At 39.9% G+C, this 22491-nt stretch overlaps 1 protein-coding gene across 4 annotated transcripts; it reads left to right on the top strand.

The window, feature by feature from the left end:
- Positions 1 to 2847: 2847 nt before the first annotated feature.
- tmem255a (transmembrane protein 255A) lies at positions 2848 to 22275 on the top strand. Of its 4 annotated transcripts, XM_030740225.1 has the most exons (11): positions 2848 to 2997; positions 3072 to 3164; positions 8492 to 8634; positions 9172 to 9234; positions 13082 to 13171; positions 15167 to 15226; positions 15383 to 15471; positions 15631 to 15702; positions 16035 to 16203; positions 16332 to 16478; positions 18852 to 22275. In XM_030740225.1, exons 2-11 carry the CDS (start codon positions 3107 to 3109, stop codon positions 18993 to 18995), a joined length of 1035 nt encoding a protein of 344 aa, XP_030596085.1. In that variant the 5' UTR covers positions 2848 to 2997; positions 3072 to 3106; the 3' UTR covers positions 18996 to 22275. The 4 variants fall into 4 exon arrangements, with proteins under 4 accessions (XP_030596085.1, XP_030596087.1, XP_030596089.1 ...); XM_030740227.1 differs by having other exon boundaries at positions 2848 to 3164; positions 16041 to 16203; XM_030740229.1 differs by lacking the exon at positions 15631 to 15702 and having other exon boundaries at positions 2848 to 3164; positions 16041 to 16203.
- The last annotated feature ends 216 nt before the right edge of the window (positions 22276 to 22491 follow it).

Raw genomic sequence — 22491 nt, 5'->3', positions numbered from 1 at the left:
TGCATGTGCGTGAGTGCTGATGTGTATTTTACAGTAAAAGCCAAATAAGGATATTTGCAGAGAAACAAAATTCACTAGGATATTTTTTTTTCAGAGCCCTCTTGTCAATGCCGATGAATGCTCTGAGAATGGTTTGGCAGGGGTGTTTCCAGGATTTTTTTTACATTTAATCAGAAATAAAATAGGTTTAGAAAACATTGGGCATTATTTTCAGGGTTATGTGCAGCCCTGTGCCTAATACATGTGGTATTAAGAGATAAGTGAAAAACACTGTTTTGCACTGAATAACTGTTTTGCGAAGTACTATAGCCCAATGTCACTTATACTATAGGAGCCGATCATATTTCATGCTCCCGTGTGCACAGGGGGAACATTCTACAATAGCAGGACATTTTCTGTCCCACCCATGAAGTTGAAAATAATGCATGCACAAAATACTAAAAGATACAATTGTTGTCTTAATTACACTTGCACTGAGACAAAATGTAAACCTAGTTGTTGAAAGAGTGATTCCAACTCCGTCATTACTTAATTTTGTTTGGACTAATTAAGGAATTTCCATCGTTATATTTAAAGGATAATTAACAGTATACTCAAAAAAGAAAGAAAAAACCAAGACCTACCTGCTAATAACCAGGTCCTTTTATCAGTCCAAAGCACTGGAGTGATTTGCCTCTAAGCTCATCAATTTGTTTTATTTATGCTATTGTTGCACATTGCAATAATGTGCAAATAATAACGGCTTAATAATGGGTTATTTTTACATGCTCAGACAACTGATCATGAATCAATAAGGTAATTGATAAAGAAGTTAGTTCATTGGCAGAACTGATAATGGCTTTTGAGTCAGTATAATCATACCAATATTGATCCTTACCCTGTTCTGACTGAGCTTAACATATCTAAGTTCTGAGTTTACATTTTTAAAAAGTTAAGCCAGCTGTTATGTTATATTGATATTGATTGTATTTTTGTTTTTTGTCTTTCAGGCTCTTGTGCAGCACCACTTCTCATGTAACCTTGAACCTGAAAATCATACTTGATGGGGTTTTTTTTTCATCAATTTTAGTATTGTGTGGAAAATTATTATGATTGCCTTGGGTACCATCCTTTTCTTTGACCCCCTAGTGAGGAATTCTTAGTGAAAAATATTCCTCTCCTGAGTAGTGCTTGTGAATGCAGCACTAACACTGACTGGTCCTCTAGCCTTCTAATTAAAGCTTGATTATAAGGGCACCTGTAGCCCATTGTTCAGGGTCCCCTGACTTTTTGGGTTTCATCTTGTCTCACCATGTAGAAAATGAATTTAATGTGCTGAGACTGTTTGGGCATCCTGGTGTTTGTGGACCAGATCATTCTCTTGGTGACTGGCTGCCCGATGCTTGGTGGTGAGTATAATCACAGCATTATAATTTATTTTTCTTTTTATAGGCCTCCCTTGCTGCTGTCTTGTTTAGATCTGTTTTATTGTATTTTAGCTTGATTGTGTGGTTAATACATTGGAATATAGTGTTTTAAATTTAAATTGAGCTGTCTTTGGTTTATTTGGTTTCTTTAGCTGTTAATAAGTTTTTAGTTAATTTTCTTTTTAGTAAGGCAGAGGGACATCTTGTTGGGAGGCTATGACACCTCTGGTCCCCACATTTATGCATGGACATAAAAGCACTGGGACACAAGTATAAGTGACACCCCTTTGGTTTGCAGTGAGACATATTAGAGAGTGGTTGATAGCAGCCGAGCACTCTTCCCTGTAGACTGCCTCCCCAAATGGGCCAGCCTTGGGTCTTCTGTGTGGTGGTTCTGTGGTTTTCCCTGTCACAAATGCCTGTCTCTGGGTACTCCGGCCCAAAGACAAGCATGGGGTGTGATTAATTTGTGATTCTAAATTTGCTCTAGGTGTAAATGTGATAGCTGGGATAGGTTCCAGCCTCCCAAGACCCCGATTTGGACAAAGGAAATGGATGGATTGGTTTAATAAATTATTGAAATTAATTTATGCCTGTCTCATCACTACCGAGTCTGTGTGTCTTTCTGATCAAGTGGTAATATAATTAAGGTTCATTAGTGTACATTTCCTGGGGTGAAATTCTCCAGGTGGCTTTTTCATTTGGCCTTTTTTCCAGTCCTCTTGCAGCTGTTCCTCCACCCCGCCACACTAGAAACACCCCTGCTTCTGTTCATTCTGCTACTGAGATTTCCACACATTTCGAAACGCACTTAAAAGCATCCCGTTGAATAAATTATTAATAATTTCCCAGAACGTCCGGCAGTTCTTGAACGCAACGCTGCATTTGTGACAGTTGGTGGCGCTCTATGCGCGTCCTGAGGCTCTCCAAACACCTAGGTGAGCCTTTATGACTTTCCCTCAAAGTGGGGATTTAAATCTATATAGCAGCAATCAAAGATATTAAACTCCATCTGACATAAAGCAGGCGCTCATTGGGATGTTTAATCCGTGCTTTCAGTGACTAAATCCTCAGGTGGAAGCCATCTTTTTAGAGAAAATCGTTATTTTAATATTGCAGTTCTTAATTATTTGCAATTTCTGTGAAATCAACATCATTCTGCACCTACAGTCTTAATTTGAAATATTAAGTTAAGCCCATTTTAACGTAAGTTAATCGCGCGGCTTGTCGCTCATTATGATTCCAGTTTGAATATTAGAACATATTTCAACACTTGTTTAGTACCAATAAATAAAACAAATGGACAGCAGACAGGTTTGCGAATGTAACGCAAAGTAACGACGATTACTATCCAAGTAGTAACGGCTTCCAGGGTACTGCTTTTCAGAGTATGTGTGTGACATGCGCACATACAACCAGCAGCAGCACCAGCGACCTGCTGTCCGACACCGACACAACGAGAGGACGGACGCCGAGGGAGGTCTCCGCAGCCGCGGGGATGTAAATGAGACGGACTCGGGCTTCAGCGGGACGGAGGACAGCTCGTCAGAAAATGCCCCACCACCGCACCGTCTGCGTCAGCTCGTCCACCGTGAGCGCTCAGATTTATATCACCCAGCACTGAGTCGTGATTGTTATCTATATTTATTTATTTTTATTTTGAAGAGGATCGGTCTTCGTTAAAACGTCCTACAGCCAGCATGCCCCCTCCTCAGAGCCTCCAGTCCAGCGGGCTGACCCTCTCAGAAACGAGCATGGGTAGGTGTGCGTGCAAGGTCAACGGCGTGTCTGCAGCAGGTTTTTTTTTTTTTCCCTCAATTAAATAACGTTTAACTGACTTACACTGCGGGTATTTTCTTATCTTTCCATTAACTATGCCTTCACATCCAAGTGAGCCTTAATGCCTTAATGTACACTTATTTATATAGGATAAATGACACCCCCCTTCTTCTTCCAAAAGGAGACTGAAACACTCGTTGCATCACCGGACAGAGTATTTTTTTTCCCCTCGTCCAGGCCGCAGCGCGTCACTGCAGGTGCGGCGGCGCTGAGTAACCAGAGCAGCCCGGAGGTTTGGCTCTGATGGCCACTGGCTGTCGCGCACTGATTTCTCAGGATGTCGGGCAGCTACCATGAAAATTAGGTCGATAAAATGATCAAATACCGCGAGGAAAAATCAGGGAATATATTTAGTACAAACCAAAGCGGGTAATTGGCAATATATAGCTGCAGATTGTTGATCATTCAGGCTCTACAGAAATTGAACAAGTAGTAAAAGTTTGCCTTGGAGTTTTTATCCTGGGTAAGGCTTATTGGGCAGGGGCATTTCTAGGACTTTTTCCAGTAAAGTGGCACCTTATTCAAGCATATTTGATGAGAAATACAGTAGAAAAGTTAAAAATGCAAAGCAGTTTGACATTTTTTATATTGAATAACTGTTTCATAAAAAAAAGTCAAGACTATTTAAGTAATACTTTAAATCCACTTAATGTACCTAAACAGGGTTTTTCCTGGCTGACTATGCCAGAGATCATGGTAAACATGATCCCTTACGTTAGTTAACAAAGGTTTTTCCATTTTCTTGTCACTTCTAATGATTTGATAAAAAACAATGTATTTTAAGCTTAGTTAAACTAAACCCCACTTATAAAAAAAAATAGCAGTCCTATGCAGGAAAAACCTTGAATCATTTACATTTTATCTGACATTCCCAAACTTGTAGTGCCACTGCTCACTCTGTAATCTGAAAATCTTATGTGGCCCATCTTAACTTTTAAATCCATTTTTGCTCTTCTGAGGATTCACTTGTTCATTTCTTTTGGCACTTCATTGTCACCGCACTATTTTCCTCCACTATTTGGTTAATTCCCCAACAATCAGCACAAATAGCATAATGCTGTATCCAAACCTGGTCAGATAAATGGAGATTAACATATCAATTAAATCAAATTGTTGTCTTTATTGGTTTTGGATCCATTTGATTCAATTTGGTTCCACAAGATTAACGTGTTAAAAGGTTCATCTTTGATAAGTTGAAATGTTTTGATGGTAACAGCAAGTTTTTCATGATTATTTCACTGCTTCTGTTACCAGAACATCAAAAACAGTCAGTGTTACAGTACTGTAATGACTGTAATGATGTAGATTGCTGGAAATGTAGTTTCCTCAGAGTATAATTGTTATTGTAACTCCCAAGTTCTGCAAACTCACGCATGTATTTCTGGATCATTAATCTCAGAGGCCGTGTCCTTCATTACGCAGGAACCACGGAGACAGAAATGAACTGTAGCCATATGTTGTAGTTGCACAAGCCAAGCATGCTTTGTTGTTGATCTCCAGGTTGGAGCATCAGTATTCAGCAGCAGACCTGACCTTCAAATATTCATGTATTGATAAAACAGAGTGTGGAGGTGACTTGGCTTATTCTAAAATGGGCTATGACGACAGAATAAATCATTGAGGATATATAGACTGAAACAAATACATGAGAGAAAATATTGAAGACTGTAACTTAACTTACCATCCACTGCCTTTCATCTCTTGCTCTTACAATGATGAAGTCTGGGTTTATAAAATTAAAAGAAAGTCTCCTTAGGCTATATGACTGTTGAAGGGTAACCTTTGGCACCTTGATATACATTTTATTTATAATTGATAGTCATCTTTTTAGTGCTGCAGCTACTTAGTCTCTTTATTGATCCATCATGTTGGAATACATGCAGAATGTGCTTTGGCACTGTCCTTCATTAAAAAGCATAAATCGCTGAGATAGATAGCATTTGTTGCTCCAAAATGTGTAGATATCATTCAGCATTAATGGCACATTCACAGATGATAATTTTTTAACTCTTGCTGTTTATAAGTGGGCTGGTCCTTCTCCTCTCTAGTCCAGAGGATGCGGTTACTATGATTTATCTTGATTGGTCAGGCCACGGGACAGTTTTCCACTTTGGATCAGTTCATATTGAGTGAAATGGATCCTATTTCTGTTTTTTGCTTTTTGTTTTTTTTTTCTTTGCATTTTGAGGTTAAAGTTTTATGCTTTGTGGAAAGCATTGAATGGTAGTCTGTAGGATGGCTTTGGAAATCAATAAGAGAAAGCAAGTGAAGACAGAGGGAAGGATTAAATAGTGCAAGTCAAAGAAGGAAGATTGTTGTACAGTGTTCTGGGCAGTAGGGAAGAGTTACCAGATGACTGGCAAAGTACAGGTGTAGTGAATAGGGAAACTGCCAAGAGGGTGTTTGGTGTAGGAGGACAAGGAGACTTGGTGATTGAATGAGGAAGCACAATAACATATTTAAAGGAAGAAGTTGGCAAAGAAAAAATGCTATACTTGGGGAGATGAAGAGAGTAGGCAGGAATACTTGGAGTCTAGGCATACAGCAAAGAGAGAGATGGCAAAAGCTTATAGTGAGTTGCATGTGAGGTTGGACTCTAAGGAAGGAGAAAATAACTTGTATCATTATTGTCTAGGCACAAAGATTGAGCTGGAAAGGATGTGCAGCAGGTTAGCATGGTTAAGGATGGAGATGGAAATAAACTAAAGAGTAAAGAGAGTGTGCTGAGAAAGTGGAGGAAGTACTTTGAGGAGCTCATGAATGTAGAAAATGACAAAGGGGAGGACGGATGGAGGACAGTTAGTGAATCAGGAAGTGCAGAAAGTGAAGAGTGGAAAGGTGGTTCATCCAGATGACATACCTGTGGAGATATCTCTGGGAGAGAGAAAGCAGTGGACTTTTTAACCAGATTGTTTAACACAATCTTGGAGAATGAGAGAATGCTTGAGGAATGGAGAAGAAATGTACTGGTACAGATTTTAAAGAACAAGGGTGACGTGCAGAGCTGTAGTAACTACAGAGGGGTAAACTGATGAGCCACACCATGGCCACATAGAAAAGAGTTGCTGATAGAGGTGATGATGTGTGTAGCAGTATGATTTCATAGTGAGAAAGAGCACCACAGATGTGATGTTTTCTTTGAGAGTGTTGATTCAGGAGCACAGAAAAGGTCAGAAGGAGTTGCACTGTATGTACAAAGTATGTTTTTTACATGTGAACATTGAATAAGTCAAAGTTTAAAGTTGATCCTCGGCATAGTTTGTTTACAGAAGTTCAACAGGTGCTTTATCTAAAGAGGTCTTTTGTGCATATCGCAAACATACACATATACAGCATCTTCAAAGCTACTTGAGTTTTTATCACTTCCTCTGAGACACAGAAGTGGCCACTCCTGGTCAAAGTGAGAGAGGCAGAGTAACTACAGAACAGTCACGAGTCACTTTGTGGATTTTCTCAGTTGCTTTGACCCATTCCTCTAAACATTTTCAAAGTTCTTGGTTCTAAAGATTCCCTAAATACCTTTGACACTGTGCAAACCATTCCGGTCATTTTGGGCTGTGGAAATGTGTTGCTTACCTTCTTATTCCATAAAAGCTGTGTTCTTAATGTTACTGTGTTAATGTTAATGTTCAAATTGTTATTTTTTTTAATATAACTGATGACTGTAGTTTTACTTAAAAAGTATGCAGGCTATTAACTAAAAAAATATTTCCAGCAACAGCCATGCAACACAGTACAATATAGTAAACAACTAGAAAAAAACAAAAATGTACAGAACAAAGCATTGCACAGAGCACCCAGTTTCAATTCTGTTCATCAGGACACAATAAAAAAGATCATCTGGTCCTTAGAAGGTTCTAAAATTATTTAAACCTCAGATGAGCAACAACACATGGTATATACCACAATGTTCCTTTTTTTTTAAACAAGAACTAAATGTGGTACACACATACACCTGTACTGCTTCCATAGGAATGAAGAGGGTAAGTAGCGCGACAGCCAGCTGCCAGCCACAATTTGAAGTCATCATTCTACAGTGAGAGAGATTATTTATAAGTGGAAAACATTCAAGACAGCACACACATTTGGAGGAAACCAAACACAGCATATCAGCATAAACAACTCATACCAACTGTCAGGCACGGTGGTGGAGGGGTGATGTTTTGGGCTTGTTTTGCAGCCAGAGGACCCGGGCACCTTGCAGTTGTTAAATGGACCACGAACTCCCTCGAACAAAGTGTTCTAGAGTCAAATAAGAGACCATCTGTACAACAGCCAAATCTCAGCTGAAACTGGGTCATGGAGCAGGACAATGAACCCAAGCATGGCAGCAAATCTACAACAGAATGGCTAAAACAGAAAAATCAATCAGAATCAAGGTGATGCAATTTCCCAGTCAAAGTCCAGGCCTCAACCTGATTGAAATGCTGTGGCAGGACCTTGAAAGAGCTGTGCAAAAATGAATGCCCATAAATTTCAATGAACTGAAGGAACATTGTCAAGAAAAGTGTGTCAAAAATCCACAATGGGCCTGCCAAAGTGGAAAGATTTGCTTCACAATACACAGAGGCATTAAAAAATGCTACAGCAATGTTGTGTTTCATAAAAACCAAACACAGCATATTGGCAGAAACATACCAACCACCAGGTGCAGATGTGGAGGGGTGATGATTTGGGCTTGTTGTGCAGCCACAGGACCTTGGCACCTTGCACTCATTGAGTCAACCATGAACTCCTCTGAATCCCAAAGTATTCTAGAGTCAAATGTGAGGTCATCTGTCTGACAGCTAAAGCTTGGCTGAATCTGGGTCATGCAGCGGGACAATTATCCTAAATACACCAGCAAACATATGCTGCAACTATCTCCTGCACTCTTCTGCAGATTTTGACAATTGGACCCTGTTAAATAAGACAATAAGTGCAACATTTTTTGGAAACTATAACTTTTGTACTGAGAAGAAACAAACATACAACCAATATTTGTTAAATTGTTCTGTGCACAGATGTGCTAAAACTTTCTAAACTGCCAACAATTGATGAGAAATACTCTTCCTGCTGTGCACAAGTAACAACATGTTTGACAGCTTCAGCACATTCAAGAACTGAGCCAAAGCAACTGGGAAAAAAAGCGAACTACTTCCCAGCAGATCGGTGCTTGTGGTGGGTTTTAGTTGAAGGCTAATAAATCTCTTTAGTGTCTAAATATCAGTAGGATGCTAATGTTAATGCCCACTTATTTCTCGTAGGATCCTTTAAGAGGAGAAAGAGGAAATCCATAATTGTGACGGTGATGCTACTCATTGTCTCTGTGCTCATCCTCATCATCGGCCTTGCAGCGACTACCAGGACACAGAACATCACAGTGGGTGGCTACTACTCAGGAGTCATCGTGAGTACACCTTCACGCCAGCCTGTAGCAGCGACAGACGCAGCACAGCAGGCCTGTTCTCTGTAGTGTTACATGATAAGTGAAGTCACAGTGTTTCCAGCACAATCTCCCCTGCTCTGACAAACCTCATTACCTTAAATCTTATCACCAAAAGTTTCTGGGTGTTAACTTTTCCCCACATTTGTTATTCAGCATCACTGTCATTATACACCGACTGAGGTAATGTGTTTCAATCCATAAATGTGTTTTTCATAGTACTTGGCTTTTAGCATTCTCTTTTATGTAAAGAGCTACCATGCCACTAGTTACATCATGTTAATCAGATTAATAAATTAATAAAATATATTGGAATTGGCTGACAAAGAGAGCATCCCAAGATGAAGCAAAACAAGCTCTCAAATGACAACAATCGCACCATTATGATAAATATTATTAATGCTTGTTTTAGCAGACCTCTGCAGTTTTTAGGACTGTGCAATTAAGATTCTGAAATCAAAGCATAATAAATGCCCTAACAGCCATTTTCTCTCCTTTCAGCTGGGCTTTGGCTCTTTTCTGGGAATTATTGGTGCTCATTTGATAGAGAACAAGAGGCAGATGGTAAGAGGGTTTATATTACCTCTGTGCACTGAGCTCTCTTTCAGTGTTTCATGTCATTTCATCTCTGCACCACAGATATTAAACTGAATATTAGTCCCAGTTACCTTACGGCAGACAAAACAGTTTGATTATGTGACATTGTGAGCAGCAGACCCACTCACCCTGAGGAGGTTCATGTGTTGAGTACTGGAGAAACTATCCTGGATTTTTTTTATTTTTTTGGTTGGGTGGTGGGAGGTGCGGGTGGGGTGTGGCCTGAAATAGAAATGGGGTGTAAGTGGAGGAGGACAGATGTCTGCACAGGAATGTGAGGAAGGAAACTTCAGATGAGCGGAGCAGGTGGAAGGAGCCAGGCAGGCTCTGTCAGAGCTGGAGTGAAGAATGTGTTTGTGTCATGATAGTTTTTCCCATCATCCCAACAGCGTTTGGATGCCTGGGGTTCCAGTCAGCAGGAATGTGTGTGTGATATGGGTGAATGAGCCATGGCGCATTATGCCACACTCTTGTTTACCACCCTAAAATGTCATTAAACAGAACACATGCTGACATTATTTATAGTTTGACTAGTTTGACTAGTGAAGTTGTAACTGTACTGATGTTACCTGTATACTTCACCCATTCATACACTGTTTTTATCCTGTGCATTTTAAGGTCTTATTTATCTATAATGGTGGGTGCATGAGGGGCTGCTTAGGGTTCAGTTCCATGTCCAGGGTACTTTGTGAAGTGCTTCCTCTCCATTGGTGGAGACAAGCAAATAGTTTGAGTATCTTAGGATGTTATTCATGAGCGATGGGATGGTGGGGGGGTGAGATGAGGCATCAGCAATAATGCAGGTGTTGTACTAGATTGTTGTGGTGAAGAGCTGAAGGGTGAAGCTTTATTATTATATAAGCTTTCTTTATTAGTCCATCTACCTTCCTATCCCCATCTTATATGGCCATGAAATCTGGGCAATGAGTGAAAGAATAAGACTGTGAATTCAAGTGTTTGAAATGATTTAGGACACAGCCTCAGAGATAGTGTGAGGAGCTCAGACATCCCAAGGGAGCTCAGAGTAGAACCGCTCCTCCTTCAAGTCGAAAGGAGCCAGTTGAGATGGTTCGGGCATCTGGTTGGGATGTCTCCTGGATGCCTCCCTGTGGAGGTTTTTCTGATACGCCATACAGGGAGGCGATCCCAGCGTAGACACCAGAATCCACTGGAGTGATTATATATCTCATTTGGCCTGGGAATACCTTGGGATTCCAGAGGAGGAACTGGAAAATGTTGCTTGGAAGAAGGATATCTGGAATACCCTGTTTAGCCTGCTGCTGCCATGACCTGACTTGGGATAAGCAGAAGATGGATGGATGGGTGGATGGATGGATGGATGGATGGATGGGTGTTGCCCAAGGTCACTTTGACATGCAGACTGGAGGATCTGGTGAACCACTGATCTTCTGATTACTAAATGACCCATTTTACCTTGCGAACTGCAATTTTCCACCATTTTACTCAGTCCTAGAATTATCTCCCATATTTTATACTTAAAAGTGAAAGAAAGGAACCCATCCATCAATCCATTTAACCACTTATCGAACATATTTCATCTCACATGTAGCAAGACGCAAGATAGATCGTAGACAGCTGCTGTGAAGGGGCCCTGGTTTTACATTTTTATAATAGTATTATGGAATTTGAAATCTTAAGCAGACTTTTAAGTCTGACTTACTACTACACTGCTGCAACCAAGTTTTGCTTGTAAGGTAACCTTTTAAAAATGGAGTATAGTGTTAGTTCAGGTAGGCTACAAAGTCAGCTGCAATCCAGACATTGCAAGCCCACATCAGCTGGTGTCTCAGCTGATATCCTTCATTCATTTGGCAGATCTCTCAAAACGCTATATAAGCTGTTTTAATCTTCCCACAGTTCCTATGCACTGCCAGCCACTTTACAACCCACCTCTACCTCAGCCCCTTTTATTCTGTGTCTGAATTAATTAGCATCGTATCTGTTTTCACTGATGCCTGCTCTGTTCTGTACCTTATGCTTTCCATGGATGCACGTGGGAAGGGCGGCGGGGGGGTGGGGGGTGGGGGGTGGGGGGGTGTCCAAAATAAATCACTGCAGATGGAAAAACAGTTTTCTTTTGACTATAGTTGTCCTGACTGAACTGACCTGCTAAAAATTTGTAAAAATATCACAGAGTCTGTGGTGACATCTCCAAGTAGGTCAAATTTCCAGCAACACTTGCAGTATATAGAACAACTTCACTGCTTGACAGACAGATTTCATCAGGATCGTGAAGTGACGCATGAGTAAAAAAGTGAAGCTCGAATTAGTTCACACTAATGTTAAACTCACAGTGCAAAAATGGGTGAGCAAATAGGTGAAGGATTAAGTGTTTATTTAAAAAGAGTTGTTTAATTTCCTGAGCTGCAGCTTTGAGATGTCAAATGGCAAAAAAAAAAAAAGTTAATTAGCCTAATTTAGAAGCTAGCGTGGGAGATCTGTTGTCTGTAAAGCTTGAAAATCCAAATGACTATCAGGCATTTGCCAAAAAAAAAAAAAAATCATAATTTTTAAATGGTTTTAATCCAGACTGCTCATGGTGCAGGAAAATAAAACAGAAAATCACAGAAAATCTTTTGCTTTTCCTGAGTATTTCACAGTCTGCTATGAGACCAGGCTGTATATATACGGTTACAACGGTCAATTAAACAAAGTGTCAGATAATGAGGTCAGTGTGTGTACAAGTGGTCCCTGTGAGCAGACAGCTCAGGCTTCAGATTGCTCTGAGCATTGAGTTTCTTGCAGTTTTTTGGGGGTTTTTTTCCCTAATTTTAGGATTTTTATTATATGAAAGAGTAGAGCTGTCCCTTATATGGTCATCTCAGGCACACAACTCTGGCTGTGAGCAAAGAAGCCCCGCCCACCTAATGTTTAAACTTTCTGTGTGCCAGGGGCAGCCAATTAAAAGAAAACAAGCATAAAGGGGCAGGAGCTTGTTTCAGACAGAGCTTCTGCACCATGGCCTAATTTAAGGCACAAATGATTATTTTGAACTATGATTCATGCAAAGCTACTTTAGTAGTGTCCAAGAATAACCAAGTAATGGTGGTAAATAATTACATAATAGGTCCATTTTAAAAAGCTCACTCATTTTAAGTTTTCAGATCTGATTGCAGAAATCAAAGTTACCTCTGGCTGCCCAGTCTGGGGTGTTGCGCTCCCCTCCCCCTCCTCTGGGGTGGGGAGGCTGCAGACTGAGTGGGGTTACATGTAACTGAACACTGGCTGTATTTCACTGAAGAGTGAAAGAAGAAGAAGAAGAAGAAGAAGAAAGAGCTTTATTTGTCACATACATTTACATGCAGTGAAATTCATTCTCTGCATTTAACCCATCACACACATGGAGTATGTAGTACACACAGCACAGCATGGAGCAGGGGGCAGCCAAAGGGCGCCCGGGGAGCAACCTGGGGGGGTGGGCTTGCTCAGGGACCCACAGTGATGCCAGCCCGAGGATTTGAACCAGGGTCCTCTCAGTGACGAACCCTCTTCTTCTCCCCTAGGCCACCACTCCAGGCGAAGGAGAAGAGTTAGGTGGATGGGCTCGGATAAAGGGATGCAATGCGAGCGGCGTGCTAGTTGAGACCCCCAACTGGATCTGAATTGTCCTTTCATTCATTAGTACTTCTACACACTGAAATATATATGTGTACTTCAAATGTAATATTGGTGTATTCCAGCTGGTTTAAGGCTGCTAGTGAAAAAACTCTAAATGGTGCATGTCTAAACCAAGTTTTTAGCCTTATCTAGAAACCAAAACATGAAGCTGGTGCCTCTCCCTCTTCTTCCACAGTTAGTGGCATCCATTGTGTTCATCAGCTTTGGAGTGGTGGCTGCTTTCTGCTGTGCTATTGTCGATGGAGTATTTGCAGCGAGGCACATTGTAAGTATCACAAAAGCTTATTCAACTAATCCAGTGAATTTACATCACGCTAATTCCAATGCTAATAACAAGCTTCTTAAGTGGCACCAGTCCCATTAACACTGCATTAGATGTACAGTAAAACATAGCCCCCCCTTCTCCGTGACTTATTGTTCACATATTTCAGGCTGGGGTAGCTGCCACACCCTTCTCATGAGACAGATTTATTTTGTGGTAGAAGGCTATTTTTCTCCATGATCCAAAGCACACAAAACAACAAGTAACCACTAATGCATTCTTAAAACAATTATGCTGAAATAAGTTAGGGCAGTGTGAAAAGGGAGATCCCCATTAGCAGGTCTTCATTTGCCAGTAATGGCATCAGTGAAGTGGAAAATTTTCCTTTGAAACTCTGTCTGGTACAAACTCCAAAGAGGCATGCTGTTGAATGAAGTGAATTGAGGAGCATGAATTGAGGAGCGTGTTTGTTAAATTTATCTATATTATCTATATATCTTAATAGTTTTAATCCACATTTTCATTTTTGGTGTTCTCTGAGGAGACAGAAAAAGAAAGGTGCAAAAACGAAGGCATCTTAAGTACAGTCATCATTATTACCAATGACTGAATTTTCCCTGAGAACAAACGTTTCAAGGATGGTCACTGGTGGTGGATGAGAGCTGGGTCTCTGGCTATGATCCAGAGATCAGACAGAAGTCTTCTGTTCATGCCCAGAATGTCAAAGGAAACAACACAGAGTTATACAATGTAAATTAATTCCCAAGAGTTCTACTCTTCTAAGGCTTCAACACAAATAACTTTTTATTGTAATTTATGCCGTAGTGCCATTGTGCACTAAATAGTTTTTGGTGCTCACCCTGTCAGTGCTAGGAGTGTTGCACTGATGCACAAGAAAGCACCTCATATAGAATATTTGCTGCTACATCTGTCATTACATAGATTTGTTAGGTGGATTATTTTTATTATTAAATTGTAATAATGTGTAGTAGCATAATTGTTAAGAATTAAATATAAATGTGGGCAAATTCACATCACTGAAATGTAAAGATAGGAGCTGCCTTAATTACTGAGTGAGGAAATAGAAGGATTTATGGATATAAGTTATAATCTCAGCAAATATTTCAGTGTATTTTAGGAGGAGACCTAATTGTTTCATCTGAAGTCTGGGTCACTCATTCAGGGTTATTAATTTTCTTTAAAATAACTTGAACATAGAGGAAAATTGTGTAAATAAACCACAAAACTCAAATGGCTTGATCTTATTTTGCCCTTCTTGTGAGTCTTTCACAGTAGAAATAAAAATAGAGTTGAAGTCTTGTTGACCCCACTATTTTCCTACTGCCAGTACACAACAAGTCAGCCCAAATATGCATTTCGCAGAGCCATAAAATTAGTCCTGAGCGGTATTACCTCTGGCTGCCTGGTCATGTGGGAATAATTCAACTGAACCACTTTAAGATTTATTTTTGTTTTACCATTTAAGGACAACATCATGTTACAAAATGATCTGCATGATTGATTTGATGAAGATTTAATGCCGGATGCCCTTCCGGATGCAACCCTCCCTATTTATCCGGGCTTGGGATCGACACTAGGAGTATATGGGACAGAGAAGGAAGGAAAAGCAGCTTAAAGAAGAATTTTATAATATGAAGCATTTAACATGTGAGACAAGGGATTATGGAAAAAAAAAAAGAAGCTGTTCAAATCTTTTGCTTATAAGGGGCAGCCAGTCAGAAGAAAGTAGCTTTAAATGCACGGGGAAGGGTTGTTTCAGACAGTGGAAGTGAAGCCCAATATAAGATAAATTCAATTGTTTTGTTTGTTTGTTTTTTATTTTGAATCATGCAAAGCTGCTCTACTGAAGCCCAAGAGTACCAACATGGAGTTGAAAATGAAGATAACAAGTCTACTTTAAAATGAATATTAGTGAGTGGACAAAATAAGACTGTATTCCAGCATCGGTTCTTCTTTCGTTTACTGCTTTTTCTGCAGGACCTCAGGCCTCTGTACGCTGGCCGCTGTGCTTATCACGCCAGTGAGACGGCATCTAATGTAAGAAAGACATTTTACTTAAATTACACTGTGCCATTAAATGCTGTCTCTGTCAGTGTGATCATTACTTGTATAGTCTTGAATCGTTGCGGGGAAATTGTAAAGAATCCGGGCAGGCTCAAAGAGAAGAGACATGAACACATTTTTGCCCTTCAGGTCCCATGTCTGACAGCAGCGCGCATCTCCTGTAACCTGCGTGTGAAGAGCAACACTTGCTACTGCTGTGAACTCTACAACTGCGGGAAGTGAGTACACGGAGGGGGGGGTCGAGTGCCCGATAAACCTGTGGCTTCTTGCTATGCAGTGTTTGGACTTTGATGTGTACTCCTGTGTCACTTTTTATTTGCACTGCAGCAGTGATCGTATCAGATCAGGATGTTTTCTTTTTTTAACCTTTGTTTCAGAGAACATCCTCTTATGGGACATCAGAATAAAGATGTTTTGAAAAAGTTTAAGAAATCATCCATGATTTGGAAGTAGGTCCCTTTTTCTAGGCTGATAATGGCCAATATTGATCAACTCATAATTATTTAATGGGTTTTTAAATATAAAACATCATACAAATTTGTTGTAATGAGTCATTTCCTCTGCATGTTTGTGTTTCCCCAAGCATTCGTCTCTGTCATTTTCCAGCTTTCTAGCAGCAACTTCTGAATGTTTACAACCATAAATCAAACCCAGTTTTATGTTTGTTTGTTTTTTTTAACTATGTCTTGTTGATGTAGGTGTTTCTTTAAAAACTACTGAACACTGTCAGTGACTTTTAAGGCTTGACTATAGGCTGTCTCCGTCTCTGTCCTACCCACTGGCCTAGCCGTGTCGAGTTGATTGGAGGCTACCATGAATACACGGATGTGAAAAGCTGCCAGGACGTTGTGCACCTCTACCACCTGTTGTGGTCTGCTACCATCCTCAACATTGTGGCCCTCTTCCTGGGCATCATTACTGCTGCGGTGCTGGGAGGCTTCAAAGACATGGTGCGTCCATTGAACGAGCATGTCAGAATTATCAGTAGTGGCCAATGAAGGTGATTTAAACAGCCTATCTGTAATCCTCTGGTGTCTGTAGATCTCTGATACATCAGTATTCTCTACTTCTTCACCAGACACCTGCTCCTGCCTCAGAGAGCACATCTGAACCAGAGGCCATCACAGCTCCAGTCCCCTCAGAGACTCCTCCACCCACCACTTCTCTCAACCCATATTACAACACTGCCCCCTGCCTGCCGCCTTACTCGGCCTACGACCTGCAGGTACGGAGCTGCTTTGAACCTGCAGTTATGTAGAAAAGAAGCACATAGACAGACTTCTTTTTTGATAGCAGGTATCTAAACTTTCACTGTGATATGAGTGATTTATGAGCGATAAAGATTTGCTCTAAAACGCAATAATCCACCTGAAATAAATGAGAGTATCATGAATTAAGCTTACATTTACTCGATCGTATTTAATTAACTGCACCAAGGAGGTTCTGTTTTTGGTAGCTTTTGCATTTTATTCTGCCTGTAAACACGAGAGCTCAAAAAGTTTTGAATGAATTTTGATTAAACTTTGTAGGGGTGTAGAGTGAGATCATGTTAACAGTCCATCAAAATTTGCACATGCACTAAAGTTTTGAAGGTTGGCGTAATGATTTATTGGTTTAAAATTGACAAAAAGCCTTATAACTTAGAACCAAGTGTCTTGTCAACATATAGAAAGGATCATATAAAGATTTGAAATATAATGTCACATTTGACATCTGACCTCGCCTTCAGGGTCAATAGATCGGAAGGTCAAAGTGATAATAATGCTAAATAAAGCTATTTAAAACTTTCTTACTGCCATTGTTTCCATTGACAACATACAGGCATATAGGGAATTATATATGGAGGTTCTAAATATCATGTCACATTTGACCTCTGATCTCACGTTTACGTTTTATATCTGCCTTTCTTTTAAGTTGAACCCAAAATGTGTCATCTTTATATAAAGTATTGTCAAGAGAAAGCAAATGAGCTTCCTAGTTTGTTAGAAATGTACTGTAGTATACTATTATAAATAAACTCAAGTTATACATGCCCAGTTATTTACAAATCTATACCTATTATCCATTACCTACTGTACATGTTACCCTTATCTTTTCATTAACTGGAATCACATGGCAGCAACTCAGTGCATTTAAGCATGTAGACACAGCCAGGACAACCTGCTTCTGGAGTTCAATGGGGAAGAAAGGTGATTTAAGTGACTTTGAACATGACATGTGCCAGACAGGATGGTCTGAGTATTTCAGAAATGTTCTGATCTTGTGGGATTTTCCCACACAACCATCTTTAGGGTTTACAGAAACTGGCCAGAAAAAGAGAAAATAAGCATGAGCAGCAGTTCTCTGTGTGAAACTGCCTTGTTGATGCCAGAAGAGAGTGGCCAGACTGCTTTGAGCAGATAGGAAGGCAACAGTAACTCAAATATCCACTTACTATAACTAAATTATGCAAAAGAACATCTCTGAACGCACAACACGTTGAACCTTGAAGCAGATAGGCTACAGCAAAAGACCACACCAGGTGCCACTTTTGTCAGCTAAGAACAGGAAACTGAGGCTACAATTTGCACGGGCTAACCAAAATTGGACAATAGAAAATTGGATAATGTTTCCTGGTCTGTTGAGTCTTGATTTCTGCTGCCACATTTCAATGGTAGGTTCAGAACTTGGTGTAAATAACATGAAAGCATGGATTCTTTCTAACTTGTATCAGCGGTTCAGGCTGGTGGCGATAGTGTAATGGTGTGGGGGATATTTTCATAGCATACTTTGGGTCCCTCAGTACCACAACCTTCCTGAGTGTTGTTGCTGAACATGTCCATATCTTTATGACATGGCATTTTAGTAGCAAATGTTACCTAGAGTAGTAGTAAACTTTATTTCAGTCCCTGAACTCTATCCCAATACAAAGGAAGAAAAAAAAAAAAACACAAGGACAACAACAACAAAAAAGTAGACATCAGCGATTAAAATAAAAATCTAGAATTGTTCAGATGTTTCCAGAAACAAGAGGAATATCTCGTGTTACTTAAAATATGTTAGTTTAATTTTAGAATCAATCAACACATAAATGTGTACATTTCATTTCATTCATAAACATTTGGTTTGCACTTGTCCATCTTGGATACAAAATCCTGAATAATTCCTTACATGCCACCTGAAGCTTTTTTCATCCTTGCTTTTACTGTAACTGTACCACAAATGTGCTCCATGGGATGGATTACAGGAGGCTCTAAAAGGAGCAGCAGTAAATCAGTTATTTGTTGTGGACTATTTTCAGCTCTGGGTGTGCAGTGACAGCATGTGGAAAGATTCAAAATAAACTCCAGTGTATGTTTCTTAGAGTTCTCCTGGTGCAACATTGTAGTTCACTCATATGTTTTTAATTATTTTTGGACAACAATGAAGTTCTTTGTAAGGCAATTTGTGTAAGTAGGATCTAACTATTATTGGTGCTTGGGTTTTAAAGGGATTTAATGACAACAGAAAAAATATTAAATATCTCTAGACTTAGTCCTAAACTGTTACTAGTATGCCATCTTACAATAGCTAGAAGCAGTCAAAATTCTGTCTAATAAATGTCTTCCTTTAATTGCAGGGCTCCTACGTATTCCCTGACTCCTCGGGCCTGTCAGACGATTCCCAGTCTGGAGCCAGCCACCTTTGGCCCACAATGATCCCTCCACGCTATTCCCCTCCTCACAACCTTCCCGACGAGAAGCCCCCACCATACAGTCCATAAGATGGCTGCGAAAGAATCCACCTGAAACATTATTGGGTGTTTGCACAGTTCCTCTGGGCCTTTTCTTCATAAACCTTCAGAAAGGAAGCGAGGAAGAGGTGAACAGCCACAGAGCACGCTAACTTTGAGTTCAGCCTAATACGAGGGACGAAGCGTTTGTCTCCCCGGGCACCACTTGCACTCTGGCTTGCACTGTGTGTGTTTGTGCACAAGCACATCGTGAGAGACAACCTGCGCAAAGCCAGGACTGTTTACACATCTATCTGCCTTATGCAAAGCAAACTGACTTCCAGTATTGGATTTATTCTGTAAAAACAAACAAAAAAACCTCTCATCCAGCTCATGCTTTATGTTCACCTCTCTTTAGCCGAAACTGTAAATGCTTCCTTCCTCAAGAAGAAGATCCAGTCCTCTCTGAGAGGATCTGGGCTGAGTATAGCTCCATGTGTAAGGTTGATGTTGAGCTAGGTGAAAGCTTTGGCATATTTCTTGAAGCTGAATCAGCTAGAAAATTCCAAACATAAAACTTATAGGCCCAGGCATTCGTTTCCGTAGCAGTTAATAGTGTCACCGTGCATTATTACAGGCAGAGTTAGCAGTATTGGTGGTATTACATGCTCATAATGTATGTACAACAGTATGATACGCAGTTAGGCCTAACATATACAAACAGATCAAGATTCCTATTTATCAGATCTTCACATTATGTTTAAGAATATCCTGATCAGTGTGTGGTGAACTTTGCAGAGCCGTGTTAATGAAGAAATAAGCTATTGTACCTACAGTAGTTGTTGAGGATATCCAGTTAACAGTTACACTCCAAACCTTATTTATTTATGCACATTTATACACTAAAAGCTGCAAAGCAGGTAAGCATCATGTATGTCTCTCTCTTTTTCAAGTAGCAGTAGTAGCACATTTGTGTCAGAAGGGTTATTCCATATAAAATCAGTCAAAGGTGAGCCGCTGTATCTGCTGAGGGTTTGTTGAACAAAAAGAAAAAGGGTAACGAAGCTCAATCTCAGACATTAAATTGGTGCAGTTTCACCAACTACAGTTTACTGATGGGGTATATTGATTATAGAAAAATAGTTCTGAACAAAAATTTTATTTTGACATTAGATCGTGTTTGTCAGCCCTGAACTTTCATAAGGTTAGCTCTGGTACTTTTAAGTACCAGAGCTTTCCACTTTAAAAAAGTGGAAATAATAATCCCACCTAAGAATACAAATGTGGATGTGACCATTATTAAACCACCACCCTGACCCAGCCTCTGGTGGATGACAATCACTGCTTCACAAGCACCACTAAAAGCGCACAAGTCTCTTTCATCCTTACACAGAGATTAAACAAGTGCGTGCATCAAAAACAACTCTACTTAAATACATTTGCACAAAACCAAACACTGAACAGTAAATGGATATGGGTGGATAAGTATGAAATACAGTAATCAGTTAGTATACACATTAAAATTGAGGTATTCTCATCTCTCTCATTAGTCTTCCACACATAACAGAATCCCTAGTAAGGACACTAAATGTGTGCTGATGTTCTCATTAATATTTTTTGAAGTTTTTAGTGGCTCAGCACCCAATAATCTGATTTTTCATTCACTTTAAAAAAAACAAAAACAAAAAAAACACCAATTTTCAACCTGCCTTCATGCACTTCCAGGGTCTGTGAACCGGAAAAAATTTACATTATGAAGGAAATGACGTTATTGTACAAATAAAACTACCTGTTTCTGAGGGGTTCCCTTTGTAGCCCCTCACTGATTTTTCCATGGAATGACCCAGAGGTTTGTAAGGCTGAGTGTGAACAGTCAGTGCTGGATTCACTGATATGAGGTGTCAGAAATTATAAACCTCATCAATGTCCATGAAAACAGTCACTGTCACTGTTTAAACAGTACATTCTCAGGAGCTGATGAAGGAACAGCTCTTTTTTCGGCTTGTCATTAAACCTCATTTTATGTAATTCACACAGAGCTGTTTCTTTTTATTGAATCAGTTTTGGTTACTTCTCCACTGGGTTGTAGAAGAAGAGGAACTTCTGCCACAACTTCACCTGTTCTGAGGTGCATGCAGCAGAAAGAAAAAAAACACACCAGTATGCACATGATTGTTTTTTTTTTTTTGTTTTTTTTTGCTTCATATGCAAATTGTCTGATGTGCTAAAAGAAACCAGCAGAGGTTGCTTTGTTCACTGTTGCTGGAGGTTTGGCCTCTTGCTTTTTCTTTTGTTGCCATGCTTTTGTGGTTTGCAGACAATAAAATATACCACCTGTAATTTTTCATTTTAGGCCACTGTGAGTTTGCCAGTTGTGTTTGCAGTGAACAACTGAGCATGTCTGAGCATGTGTATAAAAGCAGAGGTTTGGGCACTTTGCAGGTCTGGAGCATTCAGGTGTGTTAGCACAATGTCACAATCTTCCCAGGAGTTGACATCCCAGCAATCCACCCCAAAGTCAGACTGTACAATGCTCAGAGAAACTAAAAAAACAAACAAAGAGCTATATCTCAGACCCTACAGACTTGCATCCAAACAAACAAGTTTTCTGGAACAATGTCCTTTGGACAGATAATACCAAAGTGGAGATGTCCAGTCATAATGCAGAGCACCACATTTGGTCACATCCACTAAACACAGCAAATCAGCTGTGAAGCATGGCGGTGAAGGTGTGGTGCCACAGGACCTGGGCACCTTGCAGTCATTTAGTCGACCATGAACCCCTCTGTATACCAAAGTATTCTAGATTAAATCATGAGTCCATCTGTCCATCAGCTAAAGCTTGGCTGAAACTGGGTCATGCAACAGGACAATGATCCCAAGCACAACAGCAAATCTACAACAGAATGACTGAAAAAGGATCAAGGTGATGCAAAGGCCCAGTCATAGTCCAGACCTCAACCTGATTGAAATGCTGTGGCGGGACCTTAAAAAAGCTGTGTATAAAAGAATGTCTGCAAACCTCAATGAGCTGAAGTAAAGACAAGTGGGCCAATATTCCTCCATGTTACAAAAGACTGACGAGTCATACAGAAACTTGAAGTTACTGCTACTAAAGGTGGTTCTACAAGCCACCGAATCATGGGGTGTACTTCGTGTTTCACAAGTAAAACATTTTTTGTATATGACCAAAAAAAGGGAAAGCATAATTGATCTACTTTAAATTACACACAAAAAATTATATTTTAAAAGTTTGTACTTAAACTGGTAAACTGGCAAATTTAAATATTCATCCCTGGTTATGCTGGAACTTAAAAAAAAAAAAAAAAGGTAAAATCACACACCAGAAAATATTTTGTCGGACTGGGAATCACCTCCTGCAAAAAAAAACAAACTTTGTAATAAGATTTAAATGCAAAGTCCTCACACAACTGTGCTTCTGCTGCACCTTTCAGCACATAAAATATTTCATTAATAATTTTGATCAAAACTACAGCATGTAATTTTGCAAACCCCTGTAGAATTACATGGTAATAAGATTTTTGCT

Source organism: Archocentrus centrarchus, chromosome 10 (assembly GCF_007364275.1).
Source record: "Archocentrus centrarchus isolate MPI-CPG fArcCen1 chromosome 10, fArcCen1, whole genome shotgun sequence".
Lineage (NCBI taxonomy): Eukaryota > Metazoa > Chordata > Actinopteri > Cichliformes > Cichlidae > Archocentrus > Archocentrus centrarchus.
The sequence above is the reverse complement of the archived record's forward strand: the minus strand, read 5'-3'. Positions and strand labels throughout refer to the sequence as shown.

Excerpts from the sequence above, each read along its gene's own strand:
- tmem255a (XM_030740225.1), top strand. The coding sequence starts at position 3,107 with ATGCCCCCTCCTCAGAGCCTCCAGTCCAGCGGGCTGACCCTCTCAGAA. Across the intron at positions 8,635-9,171 it reads GCTACTACTCAGGAGTCATC|CTGGGCTTTGGCTCTTTTCT; the intron begins GTGAGTACACCT and ends CTCTCCTTTCAG. Across the intron at positions 16,479-18,851 it reads ACTCGGCCTACGACCTGCAG|GGCTCCTACGTATTCCCTGA; the intron begins GTACGGAGCTGC and ends CTTTAATTGCAG.